Raw genomic sequence first — 18,478 nt, forward strand, 5'->3', positions numbered from 1 at the left:
CTAAATAACGGCATAGATTACCTTATTCTTGATGTTTATTTCTTTGTAAATATTACTTTTGTTGCATTCTTTCACATTTTCCCCTCTTCTTTCTGCTTTTCACATTTTTTCGCTCTTGCTTCAAGCTACTAGAAACAGTAAATCATGATAATCTGAATGAAAATAATGGTATGAGAATACAGACATCATGATATTAAAAATAGTTGTAAAGCTTGTAAGTTAACTGAATTAGATCCAAATTTTAAATGAGTATTTATTTATTTTCTAGGAAATACAAGAAAAATAACACTATGCCTTCTTAAATGCATGGATAGCATTGACACTGCTAAGAAGCAGTATATTTATGGTGAAAAATTTACCAATAATTGCAGCTGAGAATTACAAATCCTCTCCCATTGAATGGTGCAGCATTTTAACAGAGTAAGTTTTTATCCTTGGTGTTGAATGTTGGTTGAAGTTTCTATAAATTTTTTCAACATCAGTTAACAACATACTCTGTACTCCAGAATACAGTTCGCAATGAGCACTTTTCCATTCCACACTACCTCTTGCTGAGCACATTACCTCTGCACACAGTTGTGGTATTGTGCAATGTTAAAAAGTTTTTTTTTACGCTAAAGTTTTAAAAAATCTCCCATGCTGAAGATTTTTAAGTAATTCACTCTTTCGTTAGCAAAATACTTTGGTCCCAAAATTGGTAGAAAGGTCCTAAAAATGTTGCCTTAGTTAAACTGCAGTGTGTGCATCACTGGCTTTTTTGGTTTCCTGATGCTGTATGTTTCAAAGTTAATTGCCTTTGGAGCATTTTGTGGATTAACATCTACTCTTCTCTCTGAATGCGCTCAGAGAGAAATTGAAACATGCATGGCAGACATTGAAAACTACAGATGCACTGCTTGTGAACTGATGACATATTATCCACTTTCTCCCTTGAAATTGTAGCACTCTCTCAAGTTGGCAAAATAACCTTTTAAGAAAATATATGGCTACTGAATATTTGACCAGAATAGACCCTAAGTCTTCTTTTTTGTTGGCTAATCAATCAAAATACTCACTTATATTAAGCAAACCCTGTAATCCAAGGTATTTGACATCAGTTTTGTTCACACTCATTTCTTATATGTAGGAGTCTTGCAGTGCATAGTTAGCTTGATATGGAGGTGGCGGTGGTTGATGTAGGACTCTTGTGATTCCATTCCCCATTGCTCTTCGTTCCCCACTTGCAATTTGCTTTCCATTTGTTATCCCACGAATCCCAATTCCATTTCTTGCCTCATGAATTCTTCCTTCTACTCGTGTCTCTCCACTCTGAACGTCGTTTTCAATATTCTCCAACACTACTCGTTGCCTGAGTGTATGGACAGATGCCACTGGTGTCAGGATTGTGCTTGGTCTCCCAATAAAACCATTTGCATGCACATTTTGTCTACCTTCACCTCTTGTTTGTTGATTTCTGCTTGTCTGAGCGATTTGCTGGGCGACTGCTTGGTAGAACTTATCCTGAACCGGAGGGGAATCCGTGTCTCCATCTACCTATTTAGGTTATCATAGAAAAATACCCCACTTGTGAGGAGCTACTCCCAAAACTCAAACTCATATTTAATGTATATTATAGGTATTATAACATTTAATGAGATCAAATTTATCTGTATAGCATTGAGAGTTGATGGTATGCCAGAAAAGTAATTTTAATTTTTAGCAGGTACTGTATTCTGATTATCACAGGAAAACATTGATGAAATGGCAGGGGAGGTACTCGTAATAATTTAGAGGGTAAACTGTGGAGGCATTTTATTTTTGTTATGTGGGGTGCCGAAGAGGATAATGAGTTGGTGAAGGGAGTAAAATATAAGTATTTGATGCATGACTTCCATTTTACAGTCAAATTATTTCACAGAATGCTTGAATATTTGATTTTTAAGGCTGAAGACATTGAATTAAAATTATCAATAAAGTATTTCACTGTTCAACACTTACTATTATTAGCCGATTTGTTTGATCCAACATTTTGAGCAACGGTAGTGTCAACTCCCGGAACAATTGAAGTCTTCGACGAAATGCAGGTACATTGTCATCCAAATGGCCTCGACCCAGCTGTAGTTTTGAGCAGTCAAGAAGTATTAGCATAGGCTGTTGTCCATACTGTTCCATGTGGATAGAAATAATTTCATGATTCATTAACCTTGACATGGTGGCAAAGTAGTTGTTGACTAAATTTGTGTTCAACTGTTACACTGACCTTAGTTTCAAATGAGGTTAGCTGGCTTAAGTCTCGTGGAAAACCATCAATAAGGATGCCTTTCGCCCCTACCCTGGCACCTCTTTCCATTTGCAATTCCAGTATTGCTTCAATGTCGCCCTGAAAGACAAAACCATATATTAAGACAATTTATGCATCAAGGGGAACTTATTTCCAAAGAAATGAGAATTTAGTTTGATGTTGAAAGGATCTTTTCTATCAATAAAAACATTCCGTCAGGATTCTCAACTTTTCCTATTAACATTATATTTGGGTCTATATTTTCAAATATAGTGACATAACTTGATAATTTTTCTGCCTGCATGAAAATTAACCAATCATAATGCCTGAATTGTATTTTCCTAAGCAAAGAAGTACAGATTTACTCTATTATGAACTGCAAAATGAAATGTTATCAAAAGAGAGGAAGAAAGAAAGAGTGATTCAATAAAACCTTCATACATGAGGACACATTAACTGTAGGGTTATAACCAGAAAGAATTTTGCTTGCTACCAGCAATGTCTAGGAAATAAATAATTTCACTTGCATTCATTCTCAGCTGATTTCATATATTTTGTTAACAAATCCCTTCCTGCATGACTGAAATAACATCTAATGCATCTTCAAACACACTCTAAGCATCTTTTGGAGTACTTTCAAGCTCCCAACTTTCTCCTTTTATCTCTCTCCATGGGGGTGACACCTCATATCGTCTGCTGCCATGAGTAGGTTACTTTTTTCTACCTGTGTCGTCAGGGGTTGGGATCTCAAGTTGCTTAGCCATAGGCTAATGAAATTTAGTATGGTGGTGGCCTTGCATATAAGTGGTCTATGCTTATTTTTTTCCCCTGTACTCAATATAAAAGGAAGCTTCTTTGGTGGGTAAAATAAACATTAATTTAAAGCTAAAATTGGTGCTAATATGTGTTGTGTAAACATTGGTGTGCAAACCAATCTACACACCAGTGTACAGTGTGTTCACATCAGTGTGGGTGGTCTCTCTGATAACCACCTTGCACGTGCTTTTCAGGAATTTTAACTAGATGTTTTCAATACCCTTCCCTTACCCCTGAAACACCCTTCCTCATCCCTTGCTCTAGCAACTGGCGTATTCCCTCCCTGCCACACACCTCTTCGGTGAGTCGAGGGGCATTTGTGTATCATCCTTTTTGGTAGCAAATATAATTAAAAAACGTGGATACTAGTAAAATGTACTGACTCATGTTGAGAATTCAAGTTTTAAAAAATGTGACATAGTCTTTTTCGCCTTCAGATATGTAGAAATTATTTGAAATTAAATCACTTTAAGATAACCTACAAGGTACGTGCTAAATTTGCGCCTTTGAAGCCAATTGTTAATTATACTTATAGCCACTATATTAGGTGGAGGAAAGCTATTGGAAAGAATTGGCATGAAATGGAATTTCATATGCAAGTATACAGGTTCAGGCATACTCGATCGTCAGTAATTCTAGACAGGAAAAATTCATATTTGGACATAACGCTAAACAGCAAAAAAGTAGGACAAAATCGCGGAAATGGGCGTAATTTAATTGGATAACTGTTGATAATGTTGCGTACCGTTGGTGCCATTTCTCCCGAGGATAGGAGAGGCCTCAGGTGGGGGTGCTTGCTCTTCGGCAAAGTCGCGGGAATAATGGAATTCCTCGGAGAAGGCGTGCGTGACGAGGGTAGAAGCCTAATCGAAGATCTTTTGTCCGTGGTGTTGCTGATGGAGCCGTCCTGGAGGGCCATTGCACGTAGAGTACGCCCGATGCTGAGCTGGATCCATTCTGCCGATAAATTTCCTACCTTTCGAAGGGCTCGGCTGCACAGAGAAGCCTTGTTGCTTCCAGGACCGCCTGAAGAAAATGTAATCAAACCATCGATGCCTTTTCTGGAGGTTTAAAGCTTATCATTTATAACTTATTTTTATAAAAAAACGAAATTCCCACCTAAAATTGCTTAGAGCAGTTTTATCAATGGCTGTGTCCCTGTTTCGAATACCATTATATTTAGTATTCCTTAGCGTGCTCTACATTTACAATTTTGTTTAAAAACAAAACAAAAAGTCTTTCGGTTCCCACAAGATGAAAGAATTCGGTGCAGCGAGGAGGACATTTTATGCGCTGTGGTGTCGATGTTAAGAAAAACAAGGCACCTGCCCATGTACATGGCTAAACAGGCATTACATTTTTCATATCATGATCATTGACCACATTTGTTGCTATAAAAGGTCTCTTTGTACTGTGAAAACAAGATTTTTCGAATATATATTTTATATTTTCCATTGAGCCTTAAATATCTATTGTTTTATCAGGACTAAGTTGCACTAGAGACGGTGGTGAATGTTCACGGGCAAATTATTTGAAACAATTTCTAAACAAATGAATTCACTTAGTCATCGGAGTGATTTTTATCACATCCGTTGCGTCGACTGAATAGAAATTCAATGGATATATAGGGCAGGGCGCCTACACGTATAAGGGAAGGATCTCCCGTTGTGCTTCGATTTACAGTATTCTTTTCCAACTTCATTCTCACCAAGAACCCAAATAACCGGTGGATAGCGAGTCCGAGAAGGTTGGTGAGTTTCCACTGACACAGCCAGAGCTCTGGGCGGTTGACCATCGCGTACGTTCGCTATCGCATGGTGATGAGTCACAACAGGCACGCTCAGTTCCTCGCTCTGTTCTCGCGAGGCTCTATTTGCGACCCTGACTGCAAGACCTTCCGCATCAAGGAGTCGGTAAACTGCAGCTTTGAAGTCCGAGTACACTTCATTTGGATCCCGTTCTCCGTCTACCTGAAAATTAAGTGAGCGATTTATAAAAGCTGCTCCATTAATGCATATGTGAAGAGGAATGAACGACCGCGTTTTCGTATAGACATTTTTTTCGTTTTAACATTAATCGATAGTAACGATACATTGGTTTATCCCACTTTGGGCAAATTTTCTTGGCATCTTTCGTTTTCTATCGAACACCTTCATTATTCGAAATCCTATGAAAGCATAACTAAAGTTATGTGGTATTCAAGGCAAATCAGAATGTGGTTACAATATATCTATGGCTTCTCAACCAAATTTTAAGCAAAGGGAGTTCAGGGCCCCATTTTTCAAAGCTACAGTTTAAGTTTAAATCATAGTCATTTGTACAAACTGATAACTGAAAGCAATGAATGGCGCAGCACTTTTTATTTTGTACTCATCATGAGAACTTGAAAGTTTTATATTTCATTTAAGACATTTTCAGAGGTCTTGTTAATTGACCGCTTTTGCTTTGCTTTATTAACCCTATATTTTGCTTAATTTGAAGAATTAGCTGAATTTAGACTTTTGAATGAGATAAATACATCCCAATACCAAAGGTTTCATTTATCTTTCTCCCCTGATTGATTCTCAACAGCCGAAGACAAATTATATTGATAATTACTGCTAAGAGAAGTCCTTGTTGATCAAAATACTCTGCAACGGAGATGGTGTGATGGTAGAAGTAGCGAAGCTCCATTCGGGCAATGCGAAGGACCACGTGACCCAATTTGGCTCCATATGCCACTTGACGTTCGAGGACTTTCCGCCTCCAATTCACCAAAACGACGCCGTTCACTACTTTAATCTGTAATTAGATGGTAGCGTACAGCAATTAATTTTAAATTAAATGCACAATATATGCACAATAGTTTTAAAATTCCTCTGCAGCTGCAATAGGTTATTTAATTATTGAAGAAAATGTTACAAGTTGGCAGTTATCAGGTGGTAGCATACATTCAGTTTACACTCAATTTTACATGGATTACATACATGCAAAAAATTAACATTAATGCAATTATCTGATAAACATTTTACACATTTAAAAAATATGTTTACATTCCTTGAGTAGGGCTTGAAGAGTTCTGCAGGTAGGCTGCTTCAGTCAATAATCATTTTGTTGGTAAATGCAAATTTTTAAATTTTGTTCTTTCCGCCCGGCATATCAACTTGTATTTATGATCATTTCTCCCTATAAAATTAGAATTTCCGACGTCCTGCCATAATTATCTCCAAGCTTTTCCTTCCGTAATCATATAGAATATCCCGCAGCGTGTGCTTCCTTTTCTTCTTATTTTGAAAGATTCCCAGGCCAGTATTTTTAACGTTTTTCACGCTCTAAGTCCTCCTGTGCTTCTCCAACGACAACCTTATCTAAGTATACAGAAAAACCCTCATGTGAGTCCCATACTAGTGATGCGTACTCTAAAATCGCTCTTACTAGGGTTTTATACGTCTTCTCCATAGTTGCTCCATTGTTCCCTTCGCGGTTTCTCATTACCAAATGCACCATTTTAAAAGATTTCTTGGCAATAACGTCCACCTTAAATCCTTGATTAAATAAACACCTAAGTATTTACAGCTATCATATTTAGGGATGACATTTACAGAAATTTAGTATCCCTTTTGGTAAAGCTTTCCGTATTGCTAATTGTGATGGATTTATATTTAACATAAATATCCTTACTATTATTTATTACCCAATCGGCCAATTCATTTACATCACTTTACAGGAATTCGTGATCACTCCTGCATTAGTCGGTAGGCATTTCCGAGGCGTTAAATCACTACAAATGTTTATATTTGATACAATTAGTAGCTACAATTAGCGAATTCTTCGTGCTATCCACAAATACTTTTATTTGTCATTATACGGATTTTAAACTCAAATCAACAATAATATATAAAATCAAATAAAAAAGGACCCTCAGGAGTATTCTGAAATTTTCGACGGTCGCCTTCTTATACGAACAGAAAGGTGGTCTTGCCGTCGAAATTCTCGGAATAGGTGTGAGTGTCCTTTTTTATGTGTTTTTCATATTTTTGTTAGCTAGCACCATTTCGTTCCCTCGTTTTAATTGGTATTCACATCCGTGTGACTTTCGTACTAGATATATGTAATAATAATGTGTGTGCGTGTATATATATGCACACATACACACACACACATATATATATATATATATAAACACACACACACACACATACATGTGTGTGTGTTTATATGTTTATATGTTTATATATATATATATATATATATATATATATATATATATATATATACATACACATACATTTATATACACATATATAGATAGATATATCAGAATATAATCCAGATATATTATAGCTTAGCTAGGTTTTTTATTAAGTCTAGGGAGGTTGACTATCACTATGATTACATCTACGTGGCTGAACTCGTGAAAAACAAGGCGAAAATTTCTGGGTCATGGTCAAAGTCGACAATGGAAGTTACCTGAGGATGTTTGACTGATCGATTTCTCCTCACTGAAAATGGTCACACTCTCGCCCTCTTTTAAACAGGTACATCTCTCCGTCCTTCCCTCTCCTAACCTTCCCTTTCCTCACCTTTGCGTGTCGTGCTCTTCCTACCCCATGCTTCCTTCATGACGTCACTATAAATGACCGAAAGGAAAGGTGGGAGAGAGTGAGGCACCCCGTGTCACGAAACAATATTTTTATGATATTTTTACACCTTGGAATTACCACCGTGGGCTCTTCTCGTTCTTATCGGGTATTTCAACAAGTAGGAGCCTGGGTCTTTGATCCTAAGCATTTGAAGAAAATGACTCGGAGTCCGAGCAGTGCGTTTTGAATTGAATTTTGTTTCAATGAGTCCGGATTTGAGTATAAATGGCTGCTAGTAATGTAAACACGAAAATAGAAAGTTTATGCAACAAATGGATAGAAATACCTTTGGCCTTATAGAAAAAATATGTAAGAAAAAATAGACGAACACTTCCTTTGCGGGAAAAATCCTTCTACTCGTTTGAACTTTTGGATAATTTCAGTTTAGGATTAAAGTATTATTGGAATTAAAGTACATTTTGGAAGTGCTTAATCATAATAATTCCCGTAATTCTATAATTTATTGGAAGTATGGACTTTCTTGGGAATAACCAAGTACAGAAACGTAAATAAAATATATAATGGATATAGCATAAATCAGCGTAACATGCTATTAACTGTTTTTATCTGGAAAAATTATGGGATATTTCATATTGTGATTAGTAAATTATTTTCATAGGTATCCACCAATCAGTGGTCCCTTATATCTACCGTTTTAGATATCGATGATAAATTCTTAACGCCTAATTCCTTATTCTATATAAGTATAGGAGTTTGGTTTGTTGTTGGTATTGTTATGTATTTCGTAAGAATAAAATTGAAGAAACAAACATCTGAGGATATTCTTCTTTCTTGCAAAACTGACTCCGAGGATTTTGAGAGTACGCCACTGAAACTATTTTTCTTAACCTCCAGCTGTAATGAGTCCGTGACCGGTCGAATATCGTTACTAAGCAACGACTCTAAAACAGATCGATCCATTGAGTTGTCCGTCTTAACTTCTTAAACGCATAAGAGATGGCACTGATCATCACTTCGGCGATATCTATTGCTTCAACTTATGGATGTTTCACCGCTGAAAAGACGTTCATTTCGTAATAGCTCCTGATATGTAGAAATGTCAATTTATCGCAGGAAAAAATGAGATAGAAAAAAATGTGTCCTCCTTTACGAGAGCATGCATTTTCGCTTTCCTTCTTATGATACATAGAAGCCCTCCATCAGTAACATTAGGCTATTTGGATAAACTATAGCAGGTGAATTTTTTTAAGATCATGGCACGAGTATTATATTATTGTAAGTGAATGTTTTGTCTTTCTCTTGAAAAGTGTAAAATAATCAATTAATAATAGCCTCCTTAAAATCTCTGAGTACACATTAACAATTATTAATAATATATAAAACAGATTTTTGAGCATGTTAAGGGAAATAAAAGCAGCATTGTTATCGTATTTTTAAATACGAATTGTCCCATCACCGAATTGACTTAGTGTTTAGAATTTTATTTTATACAGTACTAAAGCGAATGAATTGGATACAAATGGCCATTATTTTGAATATCAATGTCATTAGAAATTGTCAGCAACTAAATCATTACTAAGGACTCAAAAAGTTACTTGTGAGTCAAAACGTTTTTGGTATATATTCCCGTCATTGCGAGGTATAAATTGAGCTTCTTAGAGCCTTTTCTAAAACAGACTATATTAAATAATACTTCCTCAAGGCGCAAAGGGTATTTTAACACCACTGTAAAAGGAAAAGAAGTGGGAAAGATTGAGATTGGTGTGTGATTTACGGGGAAAGTTAATCCCTCGCCTGTGATCAGACACACATTCAAAATACTAAGATCTTCACCGGATACGCGTGTTTCGACCACAAAGTGGTTGAACTATGCGTATTCGCTTTTCACACCAATGTGGGTTCCCTAGTTCATACGTGTTATATTGCCCTCTTCCTTTATTTTCCATTTGATTCATGAACCATATCATTTTAGGTGTTGACAACGCTATCCAGTGTTATGTCCACTTCATATTCCCGAGTGTTGGTATTGTTTTTCTGTAATACCAGATTGAGTGTATGAGTGTGTGCTCCCCCGAAGTTTGCCCCAGGCGTCTGGATTAATGTCTTCGCAAACCTATTCGGTCTCTCCCTAGTTAACACCGAAGTTGTTAAGGTAGCCCAAAGCCGGTCCCTGGCGAAGGACAAACTTCCCCATAAACCCCTTTGGGCTAACCAGTGTGTATTTGTAAGTTCCCGAATGCGGTCTCTGGCAATAGGATTAATTGCCCTATAAACCTATTCGGGAACCCCCGCCCCAGTATAAATGTGAACGCCTTAGTATTTTTGATGTGTATCTAATTAGCAACGAGGGATTAACTTTCCCCGTAAATCACCACATCAATCTCAATATTACCCTTTGTTTTTCTTTTTTCAGTGTAGTAAAAAAACCCTTTAATGCCTGAGGAAATATTACTTCAGATATCTATCATTAATGGCTCATTTCAGGATGCACATATTCTTACGAAAGTTGCGCCTCCCTCACATTTCATGACATTGCATTTTTATTAAGGAACTAGTATTTCAAACCGCAAGCAATCACTACCGGGTGCAGCAACGGTGATTTTCTGTATATTTTCAAAAATAAATCAAATGTTCAACAATATAATATACTGCAATCCTTGCTAATAAATAAATTTCAAATTGCGTGTATGTGTGTGTTCCTCTCACACCAAATATAATGCACAAATTTCGTTTGAATTTGCTTCAGACTAGCATGGGTTCTTCTTTCAGCACATAGATACATTCAATTTCACTCGTGAACCAGAAATGCCCAAAAATATAATTTCGGAAAAACGATAAATTATTGTAACACATTTTTCATTCAATCGTTAAAACATGGAGTAATATACTAACTAGAGGTACAGGTTTTGTCGAAATTACAGTTAATAGTTCAACATTTCTCATTTAAAAAATTCTTTTCGTGTCTAGATCCAATTTTGGAAAAACATCATTCCTAAATTATTTATGAAGTTCATTCCCTTTCTCGAGATTAGTCTTATTATTACTAGACTATTATTTGCCAGTAATGTCACAAATCAGTAATATCTGTATATTGAAATGTGTATACTAGTTTTGTTTTCTAGAAACCATGTAATGTATTTGTTCAGATTTAAAAAAATATTTTTACTCAGGAAAATATCAGAGACCAGTTTTGAATGTGTATCGGTAGGAAGTTCCAAATTATTAGTCAAATTCTTCGTTTAATGCATTGCAGTATATAACTTAATTGCGCATTTACATTTTATCATTGAAAAAAATCATCTCTTTAATTCTATATAATGTAAAATGACAGGTCGATAATTTTAAAATAATTTTTAGCATTGTACATTCTATCCATCCTTACTGAGATTTCTAAGTCGTGTTATAATTTCATTTTCACTGTTGTTCCAATAGAGCAAGGTCTTCCGATTTTCCAGAGGGAAAACGAAGGACATGAACTGCTTCAAGGATTCATGAATAGGTCTATTTCATTAATAAAACATCATCTCTCATCCCTACCGATTCACAGGCCTCTCAGGAAATCTATTTTTTCGTGTTTGATGAATCTCTATTCAAGGCGGAAGGAAAACAAAACCACCCACCACACATCAATGTAGTGTTGGTTGCATAAGTAAACGGCGTCACGCATAACTTATTTGCGAAAGAAAGATTTTGTGTAACAAGTCACATATCCTTCACGGTCAAATAATATCAAACAGAACTGAAAATCCCAGATGTATAGAGTTTTTATATATATAGGCTGTTTTGTTTATGTTTGCGTCAAATAGCTGATAAGCAGAACATTACTCATTAGGGGGTGTGGCGGGTGCCCACAAAGATCCTCGCCCGAGTTTTGCCATACGGTTTCAACTGAAATAAAAACAACTCAAAACTGATATTAGCATTGAAATGAAAATATTGTCCAATCAAAATAGCATTTTTGGAAGAATGAGAATGAGGGAGATAAGGAATTTTTGAGAACCCCGGGCAATTTCAAAGGTTTACTTGGGAAGTGAATGCTAATGCTTGACAGTCTTGAAAAATAAAATATCACAACACCTCCTTAACCTCACTTCAACGTACCCTCCCCAAATATTCAGCGTAGATATTAATATCATCAATTCAGGGTATTAATTATACGAAATTTTGCACTAATTACCTTCCCTTGACTGCATTTATTTACCATATAACGTCGTTTTTAATATAATTACCTTTTCAGAATACTCCACTACATCTCTCATGTTTCTAGGGAATCCTGATACCAAATAAGCGTCAGCATTTGTAGCCATCTTCATCTCTAGCATTAGAACTTCTGTCACCGTTTTGCTGGACAATTCACCCATATCGTTCACATCTATGGATCATAGAAATATGAAATGAATCAATATAGTATTGCCACTTTATTTGATCCTTTTATTTTAGCTCGCCACAGTTTTTTTAAAGAAAAGAATTAATTGTGTAAGGGCCTACTTGAAATTACGTGTTGAAATTCTTATTTGAAAATATTTTTAATAAACCCTAACCATTTTGGCAGGGTAATTTTTCGGCGTAATTATTTAAAATTACCATAAATTATTACTGAAAACCGCGAGAAACTCTTTTTATGTGTCTACCTGTAAACATTTTAACTCGTTAGTTCACCAAATTAAATAGTAAAGTGAATTACAAAATATTTAAATAAAAGAGAGGGGTAAAAATCCATTTCACGTAATATTAATATTTTCCTTATTTAATTTGGATGAAATTTTTTAAAACAGCAATGATAATTACCATATTTACTTAATTTTCTCAAAAGCCAACTTAATCACGGAAACTTACTGGGGAACTGATATCGTAAATGAACTTCAAACATAGAGGGATTAATAAAAATATGGAGAAATACTGTCAGAAGAGTAACATAAAGTTTATTTAGTTCAGAGAGCTGGTAAAATCAGCAATCATTATAACCTAAAAAAATTCAGCGTATTTAAGCTCTAGAAACTTTTAGAACTTGCTAAAACTCTAGGAATTTGTAAAATAAAGCTTGTTTACCACTTCCCACGGCATATTGCTGAAGTAGATCCGCCATGTTGATGTGCACCAGAGCTGGTCGTTCTAAAACCAAATTGTCACAGTGTGTCACCTTCCCACTTCCAGGACCACCTAAAAATTTAAAAATTATAATAGCATATCGCATATCATGCCGGTTTTAGACCCTGTATTTTGTTCTTCTTTTACATTTAACACATTTCTTTCCCGTTTGGTATTTAAAAAAAAGTGCCGCGCAAAAGATAAAAGGGAAACTAATCTTCATTTCACAAAAGTGCAATCATATTTTACAATCGACAAAATAAAATATAATTCACTGGAGAAAGTATTAAATTATTTTTATTTTGATAGGAAAAAGAAGACTTGATTCAGGATGATAAATCATGAAAATAATATTATCTTTATTAATCGGAGGATTATGTTAGCAATTAAATTAATTTTATACACGAATGATACGAATGTGAACTGACCTGTATTTTCACTTAATCTAAAATTTAGCAATTAAATCTTAAAGGGCGATTGAAGAATATTCTGTAAGTCTAGTATCATAAACAAACTTGTTTGCGCATGATAAAATCGCATGAACAGTAAATAATTTTTCTTTACCCGTGAAATGATCATAAACTTAATGTACATTATTTTGCAAGCGCGCCTAATTTTCGTGTAATCGAAGAGCAATAGCCTCGGGAAAATTAGTGTAATTTAGTAAAATGATAGCACTGGGTTTTGTGTGATAACCCATATATACAGAACAATTTTTCCTAATTAATGAGTTGGATTAAGGAAGTAAAATTAATTTGAATTGAGAAAAATTATGTGCATTGTTATTCATATTCTTAGAATATATCAACTTACAGATATAAAAAATACCTACATTTAATGTACGCTGAATAGTGTACGATTAGAATTGCACAGTCGGTTAATTTACAAACTACCGATATATTACCTTTTGCAACAAAGTGGCAAGGACATCTGGTGACATTGAGATATTTTGAGTGGATTTTGATATTGTAAAGTACAAAAAAACTACTTATTTTGGAAAATTAATTATTTTAGCAAGACATTATAGATTTTTTAGCGTTTCATCTTTCTTTCACGAAAAATATGTTGTAGAAAGCCATAACCCTCTAACATGAAAGCGTAGATCTTGATGACGTATTTTATGTAAGGCCACTATCAGTAAACCTGTGCAACTGAATCTGGTCATATCTTCCGGTGTAAGTAAGGTAATAAGTCACTGAAGAATTAATTCTCTAAAAGTTGTATGATACATGTCTGTCCCCATTCATTTTAATAATATTAATTCGCTAAATTACTCCTGAAAGTTAAGTTTGAATGAAAACATCGATATAAATAAATAGCCCTGTCTAGTAAAGCCTTCACTATTGCAAGATTTTCGTCCCTTTTTGAGGTCAAATGGCGTCCTGAACGTGCAGCGTCTTCAAAATCTTCTCTACACTCCCGTAATAACTGGTAACACTCGAAAACACCCGATCTACCCATGGTGTTATCACTATAAGCTACCTTGATCATTTCATGGTTTTGCCCTGTTTCACGAAAAATTTATTGGCGTAACGCTGTTCCAATTACCGGTTCATGATGGAGCTCAACGAGGTCACACTAAAGAGGTTTCGCAAACAAACGATCCGCCCTCCGAAAAGGCCGGGAGCCAACTGCCATCGGCCTCCAGCTTTTCCTGAGATTCCCCTCCTCCGAACCCAGCCAGAGAAACCGCCGCCCGTCCGTTCGTCTATTCGGAAAAAAGTCTAACTACTTTTGGTACAGACGTTGTATCAGCATTCTGATCGTTCGAATTTGCCAGGATGAGCCGTCACCACTAGATCCTTACCTCTCCTGATCGTGTCCTCTTTCCCAGCACGTCCCGCACCAGCCCTTGCTCCATCCCTCGCATTCCCTCCGCCCGAAACCTTCCAGTCCGACTGGAAGAAGGCCTAAGAGAAAGCCGAAAGCTCAAACAATCTTAAATGTGAGTGTCCTTTTACATGTTTTCTATGCTTATTTTTCTGTGCCATTGTGCCGTCTGAGTGTTTTATTGCTCTCGTGAATGCTTCATCATCATCAATATATCCTATATTTATATATTTATAGGACAATAAATGATCCTAGAAGTTAACGTGACAGCAGTGAAAATTAAAAATAATATGTAATTTCAATCGAGATTATCTAATTTTACGGTGATTATTGACGCAAAAACATTACTAAATGGCGTGGTCTGTATAGTTGAAATATTGTAAGATCACGGGTCTGATTCCCACCTAGGGTACTATTAACATGTTTTCAGCAATTTTCTTTAGATAAAAATATGCTGATCTGCTTATGAAAGAGCAAAAACTCGATTATCACTCCAAATTCAAAGTGACAGTGACATTAATTGCAATAGGTTGTACGAAAATTTTCATCATTTATACGAAAAGTTTATTTTGTACAAAAATAAAAGTTTTTAAGGTTCTCACAAAGCTATTTTAGTTTTCGGTATCCTTTCCGATGCTACGGAAGAACCACATTTATGAAATTGACATTCATAGTAAAATACTTCTGAGCAGAGTAATCACAGAGTAATTCTGCTCTAGGAAATTTGGGTAAATATAAATTGGTTAGTTGGTATTTTGGTGCTAACAAAAAGGCTAGTTTAGCAAGGAAGAAAACTGTTTGAGTTATATCAATAAAACTGTCAGAGTGAGTTCAAGGAAACAGCAGACTCGCTAATATATGAAAGCGAGGATTATTTTTAACTTTCTCTTCATTGCTATTGCTTCTCTTTTTGGCTTCTCAGAGCTAAAGACACGATGAATATTGTATTTTAAAATATATCTTCCATATTATCCCAATAAAATTTACTACATCTGCTTTTCAAATACTTGATTATTTTGGGTTATTACTGGTTTGGACAGGAGCCGCGGGCACTTAGGACACATGGACTTCTTAGTCCATTGTGCCAACCAAAGCTTAATCTGCCTGCCATGTGCAGACAGGGAACAAGATCACCACAGTTAAGGTATGGAGGTTACCCATCCAACCTCCGTCCGGGCCAAAATTTCCGGCTTGTGAATTAGCATAGCTTCAATGATCTAATGGGAACCGATTTGTGAATGTGGTTAAGCCCTTGTCCTAATTTGATAATTTATGCACTCAAAAGGTATCAACTGTAGTTAAACACACTCATTATGGCTACTTATGAGGTCACTATTTAGACGGTATTTTTCAAAATTTGATGATAAATGGTCAATTTAAAAGTTGATGATTTCATTGCTTGACAATTTACTTAACCTCCCATTGTAGCCAAGCCTATATTTTGTGACTTCATCGTCTTCCTCTTTATCGTCCTCTCTAAGGGGATCGGCATGGTGCGGTGGCTAACGTACAGGTTTCACACCGAGAGGGCCATGGTTCGAATCCTGAAGGTCCGCAGTTTTTTTTCGGTTGTATCCCGATCCCTACTTGAGGTGATGTGTGGAGAGCACTTAGAGTGAATACGACGTCCGTCGAATGGGACGTTAAATTGCGGACCCCTTGGCGCCTTTCGATAAAAGTACGCTAATGCCGGGTTTCTCTCCACCCATCCTTTCCCATCCATCCCTAATGGCGCAAACGACCTTAGCAGTCGGTCGCCTCCGCTAAAACTACTACTATGAGAGCAATTATTTATACTCTTGGAAATAACTCCTGTTCTTTTTATGTTTCGTGTTTTATCGCATTTACACGTCATTAATCTAATTCAATGAATTATTAAAGGTGAAAATTACGATTGATCTGTCTAACTAGCGTACCCAGAGATCAAAATTCGTGGAAACATGGTTTTTAAATAAAACTAATAAACAGCCATCATTGATGACTAATTTGAATACCTGTTTTTGTCGTGCACGCCGTTTTAGTAAAAAGTAAGAATTGCTCTTGTCCTAGGTTGTTGACTTATCCATTAGTCCCGTGTAGAAGACTTCTGCTTTCTTCCATTTCGAATTTTTGTTCACATTTATATACGCAGTGTCATGATCGCTGAACCGTTGATTTGTTGAGATTTAACTCGAAGATGATGATATTTTGAGGATGGACGTTTGAAATTTACTTAAATGTATGTAAATTAGGGAAAGTCAAATGAAAACCGAACACCCACCATAACACACAGTCCGATAAAAGCTGGAAGCTAGCTTCTTACGTTTCGATACTGCCATCGCTTTACTAGAACTGCGTAGTGACAACTTACAGGCTCATGTAGTTGTTGGGGTATGTTCCTAGTGCGCCGACTGGTTGTTGTAGCGGCTGTTCGGTTTTAATTTGGCTGCCCCTCATTATTGAAGTCCAGATTTCTGATGCCATTTGTGCCAGTGAGAATGACTTTGATCAGTAGTGCAATCACTAGAGAACGAAGGGATAAATATACCTGGAATTGCTTGCTACATGCTTTCTCAATAGGTGTAGAGATGAAGGTATAGATTTTTTTGTTGTAATTTCTTACCAAGGACAAATATGACGGGGACTCTCGGCGCCTCGAAAGCCACCTGGCTGGCGACTCCGACATCCCTCTGACCTGGAGATTGCTCTCCCCTATTCGTCGTATTTGACGGGGCTCGGGATGAATCGTCGTCGTCGTCTTCGCTGCTGTCTTCTCCACGGGTACTCGATCTTTGCTGTTCTGTTGATTCAAATTTTAAGATCCCTTAAAAATTCCTTCTGCATAAAGTTACTCTCATAATTTCTCAACTTCCTTTTATTTAATATAAATTGCATTATTAATGGTCTGATACACACTAGCTTTTATAAAAAAATAAGGTTACCTGTTTATAACTTCAAATACATATTTTTACCCGTGGATATATCCTCTAGTTATCAATGAATTATTATTGCATTGTTTCAATTGATCCCGGCTCAACTTTGTGGAAGTTCATGTTTACCTGGTTCATTGGTACCTGATGATGACGATTAAGCGTTGAAACTAGTTGTACGTGAATAAAGGACAGTGGAAAGATACATTGTGTTCTTCATTTAATAATTGCAATGTTTACTTAATCAGTCGGATTCTCATAAAAGTTAAAAGAAACAACAATTGGAGTTCCTAATTTTCCTAGCCACAAAAATTAATAAACAATGGCCAAAGTAAAATTAACTGAGGCCAAAGTAAAACATGAGTCAGTTAACGCGGTAGAAACAATTTACTTCAAATACGACAGCGGTAAATTTCCATTAAAAACGGGGAATCCTCTCGTAACACATACTATGTCCATTCATACTACCTATAAGGGATAGTGTGGTATTTAGGCATTACAAAAAACCGCCCTCCTTTCTTCTGCTATGAGAACTCAATTATTTTCCCATACCTTTTTGGTTTGTTTTCTTTTCCGTCCGTGTTACCTTTTCCAACTTTATCCGCCCCATATCTCAAAAGCCCCCAATCCACGGCTATTATTATGCTTCAATTACCAAAGTTTCACGCTATTCAAAATCAAATGTAAACAATATGCATTTCTTAATCAAAGCTTTCATTAATCTTTCCTTTTTTTCCTTATTCAACGTCCAACGTTCTTATTCAAAAGTCAACTCCTCCCTGTAAAAACCTCGGCAACATGAGGGTGTTAACCGTTTAGGGCTGCATTAGAGGAAATCTATTCCTTAATGAAGAAGAGAAAGGAAAAATTGACGATTTTTTTATTTAATGTAAGACAATTAGTCACCGGAAAGGTCTTAAGAATTTCTTCGTAGGTGAATACTAAGTGCGGAGCGTTTGGATCGTAACGTTGTTGACATGAGTTAAAGATCT

General features: G+C 36.1%; 1 protein-coding gene across 1 annotated transcript; it reads right to left on the reverse strand.

Moving 5' to 3' along the window:
• Nucleotides 1–1,116: 1,116 nt before the first annotated feature.
• On the reverse strand, nt 1,117–18,096 carry LOC139700913 (adenylate kinase isoenzyme 5). The gene is made up of 10 exons (XM_071599421.1): nt 18,039–18,096; nt 17,180–17,356; nt 12,709–12,819; nt 11,889–12,031; nt 5,675–5,857; nt 4,785–5,046; nt 3,822–4,102; nt 2,240–2,359; nt 1,978–2,142; nt 1,117–1,533 (listed from the first exon to the last, which is right to left on the reverse strand). Exons 1-10 carry the CDS (start codon nt 18,094–18,096, stop codon nt 1,117–1,119), a joined length of 1,917 nt encoding a protein of 638 aa, XP_071455522.1.
• Nucleotides 18,097–18,478: the final 382 nt, after the last annotated feature.

The sequence above is a fragment of the Hetaerina americana genome, unplaced genomic scaffold, assembly GCF_022747635.1.
Source record: "Hetaerina americana unplaced genomic scaffold, ioHetAmer1.1.p SCAF_1, whole genome shotgun sequence".
NCBI classification, from domain to species: domain Eukaryota; kingdom Metazoa; phylum Arthropoda; class Insecta; order Odonata; family Calopterygidae; genus Hetaerina; species Hetaerina americana.

Coding starts and splice junctions, on each gene's coding strand:
- LOC139700913 (XM_071599421.1), bottom strand. CDS start 18,096: ATGGGGCGGATAAAGTTGGAAAAGGTAACACGGACGGAAAAGAAAACA. Junction 12,032..12,708: donor GCAATATGCCGTGGGAAGTG/GTAAACAAGCTT, acceptor TATGATCCATAG/ATGTGAACGATATGGGTGAA. Junction 2,143..2,239: donor TAACCTCATTTGAAACTAAG/GTCAGTGTAACA, acceptor CACATGGAACAG/TATGGACAACAGCCTATGCT.